The 16957-nt window shown below is 37.0% G+C and overlaps 2 protein-coding genes across 3 annotated transcripts; one reads left to right on the forward strand and one right to left on the reverse strand.

Moving 5' to 3' along the window:
* The first annotated feature begins 226 nt into the window (after positions 1–226).
* Positions 227–3548, forward strand: Vps2 (vacuolar protein sorting 2). 2 transcript variants are annotated; one of them, XR_013260646.1, is made up of 7 exons: positions 227–335; positions 612–792; positions 872–1084; positions 1167–1264; positions 1349–1446; positions 1520–2237; positions 2344–3548. XR_013260646.1 is itself a non-coding variant. In XM_077431905.1 (6 exons), the coding sequence occupies exons 2-6, from the start codon at positions 625–627 to the stop codon at positions 1630–1632; spliced, it is 690 nt and encodes a 229-aa protein (XP_077288031.1). In that variant the 5' UTR covers positions 227–335; positions 612–624; the 3' UTR covers positions 1633–2965. The 2 variants fall into 2 exon arrangements, 1 of the variants encoding a protein (XP_077288031.1); XM_077431905.1 differs by having other exon boundaries at positions 1520–2965.
* On the reverse strand, positions 2489–13759 carry LOC143912611 (lysoplasmalogenase TMEM86A). The gene is made up of 5 exons (XM_077431904.1): positions 13592–13759; positions 7293–7462; positions 7014–7207; positions 6378–6604; positions 2489–4174 (listed from the first exon to the last, which is right to left on the reverse strand). The coding sequence occupies exons 1-5, from the start codon at positions 13610–13612 to the stop codon at positions 3926–3928; spliced, it is 861 nt and encodes a 286-aa protein (XP_077288030.1). The 5' UTR covers positions 13613–13759; the 3' UTR covers positions 2489–3925.
* Between the last annotated feature and the right edge of the window lie 3198 nt (positions 13760–16957).

Below are 16957 nucleotides of genomic sequence, written 5' to 3' on the forward strand. Positions count from 1 at the left end.
TCTGGTTAATTTTTATTGTGATTAAAATTTTCAACACTATACCCCGAATTAATTATGATTTATACAGATGCTATTAAATTTAAGTGTGCACACAAGGTAGGAAAATTGAATTTTATTTTACTTTGGTAAACGGGTTAAATTTTATTTTATTTTGGTATACAGCAAACGGTTATCCTGTTAACAATTCACATTTGACAAGAAATCACCGAACCTTAATTTTAATACTGGTCTATATTTGTGTGGTTAAGACCATACTCTGCGGTGACAGATGACGCCATTGCAGTTAGTTTGACGTTTGGTTGTTTTGTTCCCTATTCTTGCATTGTATCCCACGGGTATTTTCTCAATATATAATTTAATTTTATATCATATTTAATTTCAATTAGGTATATAAAGTGTATTAGTTCGAATGTTCACCTCGGTAGTAGCTGTATTTGAAGTATGAATCATCAATGGAAAATGTCGTATTATCTCAATGTCAATTACCTTTAGATCGTTTTGTTATTTTCAAGTATTTTTTTTTGACCAAGCATTTTAAGGATTTTAAAGTTTTCAATGGTTTTAATCGACCTCGTAATAATTTGTATTATTTACACATGATAATTTTTCAGATAACGTATCAAAATGGAGTGGTTATTTGGACGCCGTTTGACCCCAGATGAGATGCTCAGAAACAATCAAAGAGCTCTAAATAAAGCAATGAGGGACTTAGATAGAGAAAAAATGAAAATGGAGCAGCAAGAAAAAAAAGTTATAGCTGATATTAAGAAATTAGCTAAGGAGGGCCAAATGGTAATAAAAACTAGACGTTATATTGATTGTGTCGTCTTGTTTTGAAAATTAATCTTATTTCTTTATTTCCAATACTTAGGATGCCGTCAAAATAATGGCTAAGGATCTCGTTAGAACTAGGAAATACATTCGTAAATTCATGTTAATGAAAGCAAATATTCAAGCAGTATCTTTAAAAATTCAAACTCTCAAATCTCAAAATACAATGGCCGTTGCGATGAAAGGAGTCACACGTGCAATGCAAAACATGAATAAGCAATTAAATTTACCACAAATCCAAAAAATACTACACGTAATTCTTTCATATTCCTTTTATCTGTTTTAGTCGCAAAGTTTTGCTATTTTTTTTATTATTGTGTTATGTTTTTGGTTAGGAATTTGAAAAACAATCTGAAATAATGGATATGAAGGAAGAAATGATGAACGACGCTATCGACGATGCAATGGAAGACGACGACGAAGAAGAAGAAAGGTATATCTAAATTGCTTAGAATTTTTAAAGAATCAATGTCATTCAAACAAAACGTTTTACTATATTTGATTTTTATTTCTTCAGTGATGCTGTTGTAACACAGATATTGGATGAGCTGGGCCTACAATTAAACGATCAGCTTTCTGGACTTCCTCAAGCAAGCGGAGCTTTAAAAATACCAGGTAATTTTTGTAACACTCACAATTTCTATGTCCAATACATTTAATGTGAAAACTTCATTTTTATTTTTAATAGGTGCAAAGCAACCTGCTCAGCCGTCGGCTGCAATGGCCGCAGGTGGCGGAGGAATGGAAAATGATGCAGATGCTGATTTACAAGCAAGGCTTGATAATCTGCGAAGAGAATAGTTCCATTTGTGTACTTAAATGCAACTTTATATATTGTGCTTTTATATCTTCATTTGTCATTTATTTATTACTTTTGAAATTCACTATTAATACGTTTTGCTATATGAAAATTTATTGTTAAATAATTTTTATGTGTACTCTGTAGCATTATATTGCTACTCACAAGTTATTATGAAAGATTTACAAAATCTTGGTAATAAAAATATTTTTAGACACGTTTGTTTATTATATGATGTTGTCCAAAGAAATCATCACCCACTCTCGAAGTCTGTTTTTGTTTGTTTAAATTTTTACATATGTACATGAATGGACGAATGGATTTATATGTACATATGTATGTTGCAGTTGAAGTGTATTTGCAATTGTAATATATTCCAACTGGCGTTTTAGGTCATTCATATTCGCATACAATTCAACTAGTAAATTATATCTCTACAAGCGCAAATACATACACTTTCAACAATTTGCGCCAGTTGTAATATAACAGTTGAGTTTTGACAGCTCTGATTTGATTACGAATGCTTTAAACTCAATAATGCGTTAATATTTGCTAGGTTTTACGAATAAAGGTAATGAATACTGTATCACGATAACTCTAAGAACGTGTTCAAAATGAACTTTATTTTTAGTTTTAATATATTTTGACTATTCGGAATATAAGTCCCCATATGAATCTTCTTAAGTGGGTTAGACGGAATATATTCCAAATAGTCAAAATATACCTCAACTACATATAATGGCAGTTGGTACCTGGAATATACACTTCAACTGTAACATATGTATATACATACATATATGAAGGGAATGCATAATGTGAAAAAATATCGCATTTTCTTGTAAATAACAAAAACTACGTGAGATTTCTATTATTTAATTATATTCACATAAAAAAATAATTTTAATATAAAACCATGAAATATATAGGTATTTCACTTAATAAAGAAAAATATAGATAGATTTTAACGTCTCAACAATCATTGGACAACAATAATTATGTAAATATAAGTAAAAAATTGACAAAAATAAAATAAAATATACATTATACAAATGTATAATTTTTTTCAATTATTAAATACGATGAGTAAAATTTGACAAAGAAAAATTTTTATATATCTCAACTATAAAAACTATACTTTTTTTCTTACCCAGCATGGGGGGGCGTAGATCACTTGATAATGTCATAAATATGGATATGACGTACACATTTATAATATATATTTGATAGAAGGTAATTAGCTTTTTTACCTAAAATACACCAACACCAGTAAAAAGACTAAGTTTCTTCAATAAACATAGTCGTAAAAAACTATATATAGTCACATCGAAGTCAAATTTTACAAAATTTAAAACCAAACACGGTTGCTAGGAACTACAATTTTTTAATACCTCAGAAATTAACCATTCTTCATATGTAACAAAAAAGTACAACTGAAAGTGAAGACACTATTTTTAATTCAACTTAAATATATTATATGTAATGCATTGATTACAACTGATCAAACAGAAACAGGTTTCCAATATATGGATATAAAGTAGAAAATACATTACTGGGACGAAACGAAAGTTTGCAGACAATTTTCTAATTAGAGAGTCACGACATTATACATATATGTACGCATACGTATTTAAAAAAAAAACATCGTTAAAACTTTGATCACAAATATGCATATGCTTTCAAATGCATATTAAATTTAAAGCTAAATCACCTAGAAATACACATATACGCATATTTCATTTACCTACATATAAAATAAGTAGTTTCAATATAATATTCCAAGTGTGTTTAACACTAATAATGTACCATAAAACATAATAAAAAATAATTATCAAAGTACTATCACCTATACATTTATGTATGTATGTAAATTTATTGATATTATATGTAAAGAACACTTATTACAATATATTGATTATATTAATATATCCGTTTTATCACTTGTACCCTGGGCGGGCGTTGAGTAGTGTCGCTTTTAGTGACTAAATAATGATTTTATAGTGCCATTTTTAAAACACTCAAGATTCCCGATAAAGTACTATTACAAAGTAGCAGTGACCGGGTTATAAGAACCTTAAAGGCATGCCTCGGGCATTTCAAACATATTTAAATGAAACTATGTAGTTTCGGTGCAACACTAGTACGAACAGCAACCCAGGCGTCAGCCACGATTGTTCGCTCTCACTATAACCCTATGTGTATACGCGCACGTATATTATTGCAAATAACTACCGACGATAAAGTGTAAAATGTTTTTCTATTTTTTTTTTGTTGATTTTCTTATGATTATACATATTTTCAGTCATGTTTCGAGTGCTGATGAACAGCAACTTGCTCGCGAACATCGTGGCTGTTCCACTTGGCTTTTGATACGAATGCTTCGTCCGTATCGGAAGACACATTCATTCCTGCGATTATAGAACTGACGGTATCGTCTGTCTCCGCCTTCAGTTGACTCTGCAGCGACAGCTTGTATACTGAGCTTGAATCGACGACGCTCAATGCAATACCAACTTGTGCCATGTAATAAGTAGTCATGATCAACAACTGTAAAGTAAAGAAAAATGCAATCAATAATATGTTAATACATATATACATAGTATATAGAACATAAAAAGTATGCAGTTGTTGAAAAACTTATAATTATAATTTATCATTTTAGCAAAGAAATTTTCTCATTGTAACATTGTTCATCTCACAGTCGATTGTATCTATACATATCTCAAGTATTAATTGTCAGTTGTCAAGTGAAAGACAAAATAGCGTGGACTCTGAAGACCAGGATGATCAGCCGCATCGAAGATTTTGAGATGTGAGTATACAAGCGTATGCTGAAGATCCCATGGACCAAAAGTCACAAATGAAGCTGATAGTGTTGCGTAGGGGTGGGTGGAGGATCCAAGTAAAAGGCCAAAGTCGTGTCACAGCATTTATTGATGACACACTGGCAGTGCTCCGTCCAGAATGTCTTGATATCGCCTAAGTACCGCCTTATAACGGGTCGGTTGCTCAAGGCATCTTCAACGTCCGGTTACTTCCCTATTGTTTAGGCATGTACCCGGATATGTATTCCCACGACCCAGTCCCACGGTATCGGTCACTTCTGCGAAGGGACCAAATAGCGGCCACTTCAGTGGCCATTGTTCAGCCTACATGCACTTAGAGTCTAGAGATAATCCTAGAAACCAATTATAACGGTAACACAGTCTCTGGGATGCTACTCGGCCTAATCCGATTGCAACTACTCGGCGGTGTACGTAACAATAGGGAGAGGCTGAGAACTTGTTTGTCATCAATCGGAGAAAGATGGAGTACCTCGGACACATGATATGGGGTCCAAAATACAAATCCATGTTCTGATGTTCCGGAAGCAAGAGAGCCTCTTTCTTCCGAGCCACCATTTGCCTTCTACTTTATCTGTACAAGGCAATACTTGGGCCTACGAATTATATGGCCAAAATATTCCAGTTTTCAGCACCATGAAGCTCTCTATGTTTAGGAAGCAGTTGGAAGACAGTTTCGTTCTTCACATGTTCCTTCCAGGAGGTCTTCAACGCTCTCCGGTAACATCACATTTCAAAGGACCCTAGCTTGTCACCATTTTCTTTCTTTTTTAAAATTTATATTTTTTCATCATGTGATTACGGGTTGCCTCCAGGGCGACATCTATGGTATTAAATTTGTACATGTAAATGTATAGATTACAAATTTTTGAGATCATATTCAATTAGTGTTGACATTGGGTAGGATAGTTTTTGCTAATTTGATGGAGGAACCTTTTCAACAATGACATCAGATAGATTGGCACTCTGATAAGAAGGGATCGACTTGGAGTCACAAATATCCAAGTCTGACCAGCAGCACTACAGATAAATAAATTGTTTTCAATCGAGAACAGCTTATGGGATGGAACCTGGCGACCTCTCGGTGCTTAGCATTAATGCAACCACCATTGTTTATCGAGTTATAATGAAGAGTTCTTAAGGCCCAGACGCACTGAATCCTACAACAAAGCATGCCTAGGTGACTACATAGCTGTGATGGGCGTATCTTCATGTCATCATTAATTCGTACGATCTTATTATTTATTAAAATATGGAAATCACCGTCATATGTACATAGATCACTGCAAACCTATGTCAACAAGGATAAAATATCACCGAAAACAACCCCAAAGAGTGAGTTTGGGCCTGGATCGTCATAGCGTAGATCAGGCGTGCCAGCTTTTTTTTACATGTGCAAAATTAACTAAAAATAAAACACGTGCCGTGTACCACTTAGTGTGTTTGCGCCCTTATATAATATATGTTTAATACTTTTCTAGGATTATAATAAATACGCTAACATAATTAATACTTCAAGTGTGATGAACAATGTTTTCTTTTATGAATTATTCGGGTATTATTTTGACATCATCAACACATGATATGGATATACATATGTATATGTATAATAGAACAGATAAAAAATTTCAAGATATTGTGAAAAAAATTATCAACATCATTAGATGTTGATAATTATCAACATCAGCTTAAATGAATAGAAATGATTTGCATTTAAATTAAAATAAATATTTTATAACCACCGTGTAATTATTAACAGTTTTTTCTTTGCACAAACAAACAATTTGAATTATGATAAATACTTATGCAATATTTACATACGCTTTTCGAGGTGCTTAGAGTAAACGTTTATTGTGTACTTTTACTCTCAGATTTGCACGCACCGAGCTAGTGCAAAGTGAAATTACCTGTGAATATGGTACGGTTTGAAGGAAACGATCGAAACCGATAATTCCATCGGATATGGCGAAGAACATTCCGCCGATGCAGGAGCATATTTCAGTCCACGTCCACTGATTCCTCGAAAACCTCACCCTGGCGATAGCTCTCCAGACCATGGTGGTGAGGAGCACTCCGTAAACCGGAACACCGATAGTGTACACGTCGCTCGTATGCGGCAATAATATAGAGACAACTGTAAACATTACATAAAAATACTTTCAGCACATTTTTTTTAATAATATCAATATAAGAACACACCGCATTGTTACTCTCCACTTAATCGCTGGTATAGTTAAATTGATAGACAGAATAATTGATAACCTTGGACAATAAATTGCTAGGATACAATTGCTAACATCATGCAGCTATCACTATTGTACAGTTAGAGATATATATTAGAGATAAAAATCAGTGTAAAATTATCATTTATTTTATTATATTAGCAATTTATTATCTTTCTCTCAATTTTATCACTAAAATTTTGAATAATAATACGATAATATGTAACCTTTACGCGATTTAGATAAAAGTTCAATTGAATCAAAATTAACGCATTCCATAGTAACAGTCGATGAATTAATACGAAATTCATACAAACTCACCATACAATGCACCGCCATACAAAGGAACTGTTAGCAGCGGTTTTAAGCTTTCAAATCCAAAGGCTTTTATATAGAATACTTGGGCAACACTAAAAGCTCCCATGCCGTGTAAGAAATAATGTGGCCAAACTAGCAGAGCATCTCCGAGACATGAGAATATTAATCCGATGAGAATTCTACGCGAAAACATATACCTGGAACAATGACGTTACACAATATCCTGTTGAATATGATTTTTAATGAATTATAAAAATGTGAAAAACATAAAGAAATACTCACTCATCGCCTAAACTCATGCCATGCAGCAGTACAAAGACCATCAAACTGAGGATCGGTGCACATTTTACGAACATTGCCCATACTGAGGGCTTGTCCACGGGAATGAACAGTACGAAGTATACAGCGACGGATTTGAAGAACGGCACTAGTTTTGGACCAACGCTTTTTAACTGAAATTTAAAATATATAATGTTATATAAACACGCTGATGATGACTCAACTGAGACTCTTCAAGAATGTTCAAAATATTATAATATAATATATATAAAAACAGACGTGACTTATGTTAATATGTGGATATGTTTGTGACGTGTAAGAGGTTAGTAAAAAAAAAAAATTTTAGTATGCCAGAATGTACATATTGTTACGTATACTAAACAGATCCGCCGAGTAATTTCGATCGGATTAGGCCGGGTAGCGTCCTGAGAGACCGTGTGACCGGGGTAAGTGGTTTTAAGGATTAGCGACAAGCTAAGTGCATGCAAGCTAAACAATGATTGCACTTCTCATACCGTGGGAATACATATCCGAATACGTGACTATACAGTAGGTAAACAGATTAGACGTCCTGAGAGATCTACCCCTTATAAGGCGGTACGTAGGCGATATCAGGTCATTCTGGACGGAGCAGTGACCGTGCGTGTATCTCCTTAATCATCAATAAATGCTGTGATACGACTGTTGGCCTTTTACTTGGATCCTCCACCCACCCCTACGCAACACTTATTAATTATTATTATATATCGATTTCAATTCCTTTTTCAGTTCCAGTTCTAGATTCCTTTTTCAGTTCCGGTTCCCGATTCCTTTTTCAGTTCCGGATCCCGATTCTTGCTTCAGTTCCGGTTCCTGATTTTTGCTTCAGTTCCGAATCCCGATTCCTGCTTCAGTTTCGGTTCCCGAATCTTGCTTCAGTTCCAGTTCCCAATTTTTTTTTTCTAAATAGGTTTTTGAGCGCTTTTTACTATTACGCTGTACATATTAATATTATAATAATATAATGCTATGATTACTAACAAAATTAAATTAAAATTGTAAAATTATCAGTAGATCAGTAGCTATTAAAATAGATATAAGATGTATTGTGAACATAGTTTAGTAATAATAAAAAGCATTTAAAAATCAAAATCAGTTCCCGATTTTTGCTTCAGTTTCGGATCCAGATTCCTTTTTCATTTCCGGTTCCGGATTCCTGTTTCAGTTCCGAATCCCAATTATTTTTCAGTTCCGGTTCCCAACTATTGCTTCAGTTCCGGATCCGGATTCCTGTTTCAGTTCCGGTTCCGGATTCCTTTTACAATTCTGGTTCCGAATTTCTGTTTCTGTTTCAGTTTCGGACCCCGATTCTTTTTTCAGTTCCGGTTCCCGATTTCTGTTTCAGTTCCGATTCTAATTAATTATTACTATACTTCAATAAAACGAATTATAAAATAATATGTAATGTAAAAATATTTTAAGTGATTTTTAAAATATTACATATGTCGGTTGTAGATCATTGATATTATATGTAACGATTAAAATGAATGTTGTATACATATATACAAAATAAATAAAAATAATTTATGCGTTTAGTTTTGCTCGTTAGCCTTGAATGCCAACAAATAAGAATTGCACAAAAAATATTCAAGGTAAATATGTATTATGTTTGTGATTTAAGGAAAGTAAAACTAATCGCTTTATTAGTCAAATTAGGTAAATATTGATATACTATTTATATTATATATATGTAGGTAGACAAAGTAAATAAAAGCTCAAAAAAATGAATACATAATTAATATTAATATTAAGCTAGTTACCAAGAATATTTTATTACGTATCATGTAATGCCTTCAAGTATACTTTATCCAACTATCGTATCATGCAAACTTGACGATAGACTTGATGGTGTGTGGTTATATAATAGTTATTGCAAAAAATATTCAGTTTCTTATTATTATACAAAAAATCCAATAAGAATTCAGTTGGATTCAAATGAGATCGAAATAATTTCATAAACGACAAATATAAAAAATCGTTTTAATACAGGAATGATGTTTAATACAAATGCTTCCGACTGTTTGTGCCACTGGTCGCTTCGAAAAATCTTTTAATGGGAAAAGGTGAATTGTTAATTTTGAAGGAAAAAAAAAATAGTGCTTATACACATACATAAGTATGTATATTTTGAGCGCCAATTCAAAACATCTTTGCTTCAGAATGTCGAATTTAAAGAGTCTTCATTTAAAATTACGTACATATGAATAAAAATGTATTATGAGCATTCATCAGAATTGTAAATGAGTTTTTTTAAGCATTTTCCCTATGTATTGTGCTAGAGTCCAAGTGTACATTTCATTCGTTTACGATCATACTATTTTGTTCATACGCGAAGCAATCTGGCCAGTTATAATACACAAAAAAAAAAACAAATTGACAAAACTAGTTTGTTCATGCACCATGATGTTTGTATGTAAATAAATTTCTGTTCAATAAATCTAACGGTTTCAGAGAAAAACGTGAACACCTCGAACAACCAGAGCAAAAATACTCTCTTCTGGTTGAGAAAAAATCTAAAATTTAACAAATTTGCAAAGGTTTCATTCAGCGCAATCCATCGAGCAATTTAAGAAATAGTCCGGTTTATAACAACAATTGACTAATATTTCCGAGTAAGTTTAAGAATTAAATACTCATTTGATGTGTAGGTATATAGCACGACTTGTGCTATTACGAATCAAAACCAGTGATCTCATCATCAATCTTGTACAAACATGCATAACTCAAGGGCAACGTCCCCTTTGACCATTCCAGAAGAAAGAGTTCATCGCTCGATCGTAAAACGAACGAAACCCAACAGTTATGTCATCAGGAAACTGTAACACGTGTCCTGAAAAGGCATTTACACGTGGCATACTACTGCATTCTTAAATGAACGACGTCCTGGCGCTGACCCCACAACTACATATAAGACACGCGCCCCGAAAACAGGTCAACACGTGTCCTGTAAACGAAGACAAAGCATCTGCACACGGCACGCTTCAAGCCAGAACGTATTTAAAGCGACGCACCAGCTCCCAACACCAGAGTGAACCTCTGGAGTTCAACCAGCTCACTTCTCCGAAGCTCAACCTCTTCGTACATACAATAACCATTGTAACAATTGAACAAAAACAAACGATCCTCTTCCGAACTCAACTTAGTTTCCATAGGCTGGGAAACGGTCGAAACCTTTAACCCGCCCTATAAAGTATTCTCAATAGTTAGTCCCATCTTCATGAATGTTCACTCTGGGTTGCAATTTTTTTATATTAGCGGAAACGAGAATTATAGCAACGCTATAATGCAGTTTCTATAGGATTTCCCATTTCAAATACTTGACCTTTTAACATCTCAAAGTTTCATGCGACACATGGTGAGTCTATTTGAAGATAGCATTTGACTATTAACACTAAACCCAATAGTTCGTGTATGAAAAAAACTAGTATTTTCCTGAACGATCCAAAGTGAACGATTGGACTGTATATGTTACAGTCGAAGTGCATTTTCAGCTGTGATATATTCCAACTGGCGTTTTAGGTCATTCATATTCGAATACAAGTCAAATAATAAATTATATCTCTACAAACGCAAATATGTTTTCAACAATGTACGCCAGTTGTTATATAACAGTTGAATTTCGACAGCTCTGATGTTATTACGAATGCTTTAGAATTCAATAATGCGTTAATATTAGATAGGTATTACGAATTATGGTAATGAGTACCGTATTACGATAGCTCTAAGAATATATTCAAAACAAAAATGTAACTTTCCAACTCAGTTTACTAGTCGAGTGTCGTTTTCACGAAAACCTAACCTCTGCATCTAACCTGGTACCAACTAATAGTTGAACTGTATTTTCAGTTGTAATATATTTTAACCAGTTGGAATGTACTTCGCCATATGAATCAACTTACGTGGGTTAGACGGAATATATTCTAGCTAGTTAAAATATTACAACTGAAAATACACTTCGACTATAACGATAGTTGGTACCAGGTTAACCCTTTGAGTGCTGACGTCTTTTCTGTTGAAAGCCCGCCACGCTGGAAATATCGCTAACATTTCCAACTAGAATTATTTAGAAATTCAATAGAAAGCAGGTATAAAAATTGGGTCTACGTGACGAGCCGGAATGTTAAATTACCGAAAACGCAAATATCGGAAGGCAAAGATCGAAAATCGAAAGATAAAAAAAAGGGTGCATGGTAAACGGTACATACTCACTTAATTTGCGCGAGCAGGGTACAACAGGAACGAGAGGAACAGGCTTTTCCTCCCGAATTCTGCGCGCGCACATTAATACGGGAGGAAAAGCCTGTTCCTCTTGTGCCTGTTGTATCCTGCTCGCGCAAATTAAGTGAGTATGTACCGTTTACCATGCACCCTTTTTTTTTGATCTTTCGATTTTCGATCCTTGCCTTCCGATATTTGCGTTTTTGGTAATTTAACTTTCCGGCTCGTCACGGAGACCGATAAAAATTGTAGCTAATCCAAAAAACCGTAGAAACATAACTACTGCCGAGGATTTCGAGTTTTGTAAAGGTGTGTTTAGACTCTAATATATCTTGCAACAATATAAAATAAATAAAATAAGTCTATTAATGAATGTATTTTTCAAAAACTAGTTCCACCTTCTTCATTGTTGTTAAAATTTAATGCTCACAATCTATTGCCAAGCCACAATCTAAAATACTCAGCAGTTAGAGATTTCCATCGAGAAATTCTACTATGGCTATAAAATCAGAAATTCCGGTGTAATCGAGTCTTTATAAACGTTGACAAATGAATGACAAGGATTACACGACCCATATTCAGTGCATTTTTTCTCAATGCTACCTTTAAGAGGGCTGGACACCAGCGGCTTGTCCTTACAAACGTATTACACTTCTCCCTTCCTCAATTATGGCACTAGAGAAATTATTTTTTAATAAGCTATGGACATCCACCATTGGGATGCATCTATCGTTTTATTTTTTGATTAGTTATTTTTTATAGGAGCTAGGAGCCGCCAAACATCTATAAAATCGCCTCTTTTTTACACCCACGAAAAGAGTCCAGCGTGCTTATTTAACGGTCGATTTAAAAAAAATACGCGCACAGTTGCATAGAAAATATATTTCTCATACCGATGATGAATTTTTTTTTAAATTGGTCCAGTTTCGGAGGAGAAAATTGGAGAATACGAAACCTCGATTTTGTCGATTTAAAATACGTATTAAGGTCTGTTCATACCTATCCAGCACGACCCGTATCCTGCAAGTGCGGATAGTATTCTTTGGTACATTATATGGACGTATTCATACTCCATTCGCGCATGCGCATTTACGCATTCAAGCGCGTCCATATAGAATGTACTAAAGAATACTGTCCGTACTTGCAGGATACGGGTCGTGCTGGATAGGTATGAACAGACCTTTATCTGGTCGAAGCGCAACTGTCGCATTCACTCAATATATACATATATTGATATATAATGTCGCATTCACTCAATATATATATATCGAAGAAAGGAACGGCAACAAAATTGAGGTTTCTGGTGTACAGCCCTCTTAAAGGCTTAGCAGCTAGTATTCTTGTTTACTTTCTACATGCTAAATTACAACGCTTTTCGGCGTTTTGCAGGCCTATGGACTTGCCAGCAAAACGCCGATCGGCGTTGGTCAGCATTCAAAGGGTTAAGATTTTCGTAAAAAAAATAAAGCAGTTAACATATTTTTGAAGTCGTTGCACTCGCTTAGTGCGTCCTTCGTAACGGAAACGAAACGTTGCACGATAATGTAATATATTTTTATCACCATTGTTTTGAATCTCCAACAATAAAATTCCTGAATCAGAGTGTGCACAAACAAAAACACGATAAACAAACAAAAACATATGACCGAGGCTAATCAACAGGTGTATCGCGGAAAAAAACAACAAAGAAAGAAAGTCAATAACCGACAGATGTTTAGAGCGGGTGCAAGATCATATATTTTTCAGTGACGACCAATACATATTATGCCATATCCGTATGCACTATACCTGTGTTATATGACTATTCGAACGCAATCCATCGAGTGGTAACAAAGAGAACAAAGGCCATGCATTCGACTGTTTAGGTTTCGAATAACGTCTAGGGATGAGTTTTGTTGATGGGCGCGTAGAAGCGAATCGAGTGGCGATGCGTGCGGTTTTGCGTTTGTGTACGTAAATAGAGGAGAATGATGAGAGAAAATGAGAGTCGGGTGAAGAGAAGATAGTGATTGGTGATTGGTGATTATTGATTAGCGTCAACTCACCACGCGGGACGGCGAAGTCATCGTGGCGATTGGAATTGTTCACGTCGATTGTATTCTAATTCGTCGGCACGTTCAGTCTGCGACGCACGCTCTCAACTGAGTGCGACCGCTCCGTACGACGATCGTCGATACACTAGATGCGTCGCTCGTCGCTAATTGCCGGTCTCTTTCGAAACGACAATTCGCGGCCATATACTCTCCGTGGAAATTTTATTGCCGTGTATTGTTTTAGTCTTATTCTAAAATGATCCCAACCGCAACAGCTGCAAGTAAAGGTTGGTAAGATGTTCCAAATATGGACTGCGATCCTGATCCGCTAATTGCTGAGGTTCAAAGAAGGTAGGTTTTCCTCGCTCGCGAAACTATTTTATTGATTGCATCACAAATATTGGTAAACATATTTTCTGGTCAATCAAATGGTCTCAAGGAAACAGATTTAAGTTTTTGAATTTTGAAACTTCATACACGTGCACAAATCAAACATATCGGGAAACACGACTGTTTCGATAGCTGCAGGGGCTGTATGTATGTGTATGTGTTTTCGTCTCGATCAGCTCGCTCTGGAACGTTGCGGGGTGGGGAATTAGAAACGTCATTTTGGGTTATGACCTCGTTTATTGATGACTTGAATGACCGAGCCGGGGAGTTTGCTCGGCGCCTCTGCCCCCTTATGGCGGGGCTGTAGATGAATACGCTGACTGGTCAGGAAGGGAAGACCAGTCACGCCAAGACCTTCTCGGTCGGCGTCTCACGAGCGTCTGATTTGACAAGCGTGCCGTGTGCAGTTGCTTTGTCTCCTTCTTCAAGACACGTGTTTTAGGAACACGTGTTGATCTGCTTTCGAGGCACGTGTCTCCGATACACGTATGGTTTATAGCTATGGGTTCAGCGCCAGGACGTCGTTCGTTTGAGAATGCGGTCGTGTGCCACGTGTAAACGACTTTTCAGGACATGTGTTACGGTTGCCTGATGACATCAGTGTTGGGTTTCGTTCGTTTTACGATCGAGCTATGAACTCTTTCTTCTGGAATGGTCAAAGGGGACGTTGCCCTTGAGTTATGCATGTTTGTACAGGATCGATGATGACATCACTGGTTTTGATTCGTAATAGCACAAGTCGTGCTATATTCCTACATATAAAATGAGTATTTTGTAGAGATATAGCACGACTTGTGATATCACCTATTTCCCTCATCGAACTTAATCTGTACAAATGACATCATCGCGTCCTCTTCTCGTACAAGAAAGTTAGCCGTGGCCGAAATACTTCGTCCAGCTTACCCATAAAGGCGATTCGACTCGCTCCAGATACGCAATCACGATTACACGGGAAATCCCAAGGAGCTACGCAACTACGCATCAAACATCGAACACAAAGGAAGACCTCGACCCCGTTGGAATCTTCCAGAACGTGATCTCACCAGCCCAGCTACGCGTTGCTCAAGCAACACCTTTATAAACCTGTACATCGTCCCCAGATGCCAGTGAGCTTCAGGAACTCGACCTAGCTCGTTCCAGTGAATCCTTTACCTACTTCGCTGTACATACAAATACACCTATATTAATCGAGTAATAAAGATCCTCTTCAAAATTCAACTGAATTTCCATAGGCTGGGAAACGGTCCAAAACCTTCAACCCCCCTATGGGAACTAGTCTTATTGTGAAGGTCTTCTTCACCACCAGTCCGCCATGTATTGTAGACAGATTCGTCTGTGTTCGGTATTAATACAACTATATGTTTAATGTGGTATTTATTTGGTAGTAACACGTATACACAAGTATGGTTAATTGTTGGTAAAAGTATGTCGTTCAGAGGTCTCTGGATGTGGTAGAGTGTCGCTGGCTCGGCATTCGGCTATGTCCGGCTAGTCTCTGGATACGGTAGAGTGTCGCTGGCTCGGCATTCGGCTATGTTCAGCAAGTCTCTGAATACGGCAGTGTGTTGCTGGCTCGTTGTTCGGCTGGTTGATCTTCCAAGTCCGTGTAGTGTAGTGGTGGCTGGTCAGGAGCTGTATGTCGACGCTTGCTGCTGTGGGTCGACTGGCGTTGTTTGGGTTGTACCTCCTTTTATAGTGTTTCTGGAATCGCCTGACCGATGGTGGTGGTTTGTTGATGCGTAAGAAAGGAATGCACTTTTGTCGAGGCGTAGAATTTTCTGGAATGATTGCTGGAAGTGGTTATTGATGCGTGCGAGCATTTAGTTGTTGATGCGTACAAGAGGAATGCACTTTTGTCGAGGCGTAGTATTTTCTGGAATGCTTGATGGAAGTGGTTGTACGAGCATTTAGTTATTGATGCGTACAAGGGGAATTTGCTTTCGTCGAGGCGTAGTATTTTCTGGAATGCTTGGCGCTGTTCCGCTCGATGTATTTTGTTGTTGCGGAATATTCTCGAAGGTTTCGATGACGATGACGACGACGAGATTCCTACATGGCTCTCCGGTGAGTGTTAGCGATGTGTGTGATTTTGTGGGAATCTTGATGTGTTGGAGTCTATTGACTCGATGGCGTCGTTGTTTGTCCGGTTGTGCTGGAGAAAGTTGTCTCAACAGCGGGTCTTGTGTTACATGCCGGTCCAAGTCTTGTTCTCTACCAGGTTGCTTATTTTGGGCGAGCTGCGTTGGTAGTGAAGGTTTGTGATGGCTTGGATGGTGCTGTTGTGCAGGCTGCTGTGTTCTGCGTGGAGTCATTCGCGTGACTGTTTTGCTGGTTGTGCTGGAGTTAGTTGTCTCGGCAGCGGGTCTTGCGTGAAGAACGTTGGTTGACGAAGTGCGTTGAGTGCTGGTCTTCGTTGGTTGTGCTGGAGTTAGTTGTCTCGACAGCGGATCTTGCGTGAAGAACGTTGGTTGACGAAGTGCGTTGAGTGCTGGTCTTCGTTGGTTGTGCTGGAGTTAGTTGTCTCGACAGCGGATCTTGCGTGAAGAACGTTGGTTGACGAAGTGCGTTGAGTGCTGGTCTTCGTTGGTTGTGCTGGAGTTAGTTGTCTCGACAGCGGATCTTGCGTGAAGAACGTTGGTTGACGAAGTGCGTTGAGTGCTGGTCTTCGTTGGTTGTGCTGGAGTTGGATGTCTCGACAGCGGGATTTGTGTGGAGTAGCTGGTCCATATGTACTTTCACACCATGTTACTGTTTCGGTCGTTACAATGGTAGTGAAGGTTTGTGACGGTCTGGACGGTGCTGTTGTGCAGGCTGCGGCGTCCTGCATGGGCTCATCGAGGTGATGAATCATCGAAGGTGTGATGAGCGGTGCTGGCGGATCAACAGTAGTGGATCCATTTGGTTGTTGTCTCCGGGTTACGTCTTGTTGTGGCGAAAGCTGCGGAGTTGTTTGACATGGTCACTAGTTGTGGGGACATGTAGCGGACT

This window comes from Arctopsyche grandis, chromosome 6 (genome assembly GCF_051622035.1).
Source record: "Arctopsyche grandis isolate Sample6627 chromosome 6, ASM5162203v2, whole genome shotgun sequence".
In the NCBI taxonomy this organism is placed as follows: Eukaryota; Metazoa; Arthropoda; class Insecta; order Trichoptera; family Hydropsychidae; genus Arctopsyche; species Arctopsyche grandis.

Excerpts from the sequence above, each read along its gene's own strand:
- LOC143912611 (XM_077431904.1), bottom strand. The coding sequence starts at position 13,612 with ATGACTTCGCCGTCCCGCGTG. Across the intron at positions 7,463-13,591 it reads TGACTTCGCCGTCCCGCGTG|TTAAAAAGCGTTGGTCCAAA; the intron begins GTGAGTTGACGC and ends TTTAAATTTCAG. Across the intron at positions 7,208-7,292 it reads GGCATGAGTTTAGGCGATGA|GTATATGTTTTCGCGTAGAA; the intron begins GTGAGTATTTCT and ends TCATTGTTCCAG.
- Vps2 (XM_077431905.1), top strand. The coding sequence starts at position 625 with ATGGAGTGGTTATTTGGACGCCGTTTGACCCCAGATGAGATGCTCAGA. Across the intron at positions 793-871 it reads TAGCTAAGGAGGGCCAAATG|GATGCCGTCAAAATAATGGC; the intron begins GTAATAAAAACT and ends TCCAATACTTAG. Across the intron at positions 1,085-1,166 it reads AAATCCAAAAAATACTACAC|GAATTTGAAAAACAATCTGA; the intron begins GTAATTCTTTCA and ends GTTTTTGGTTAG.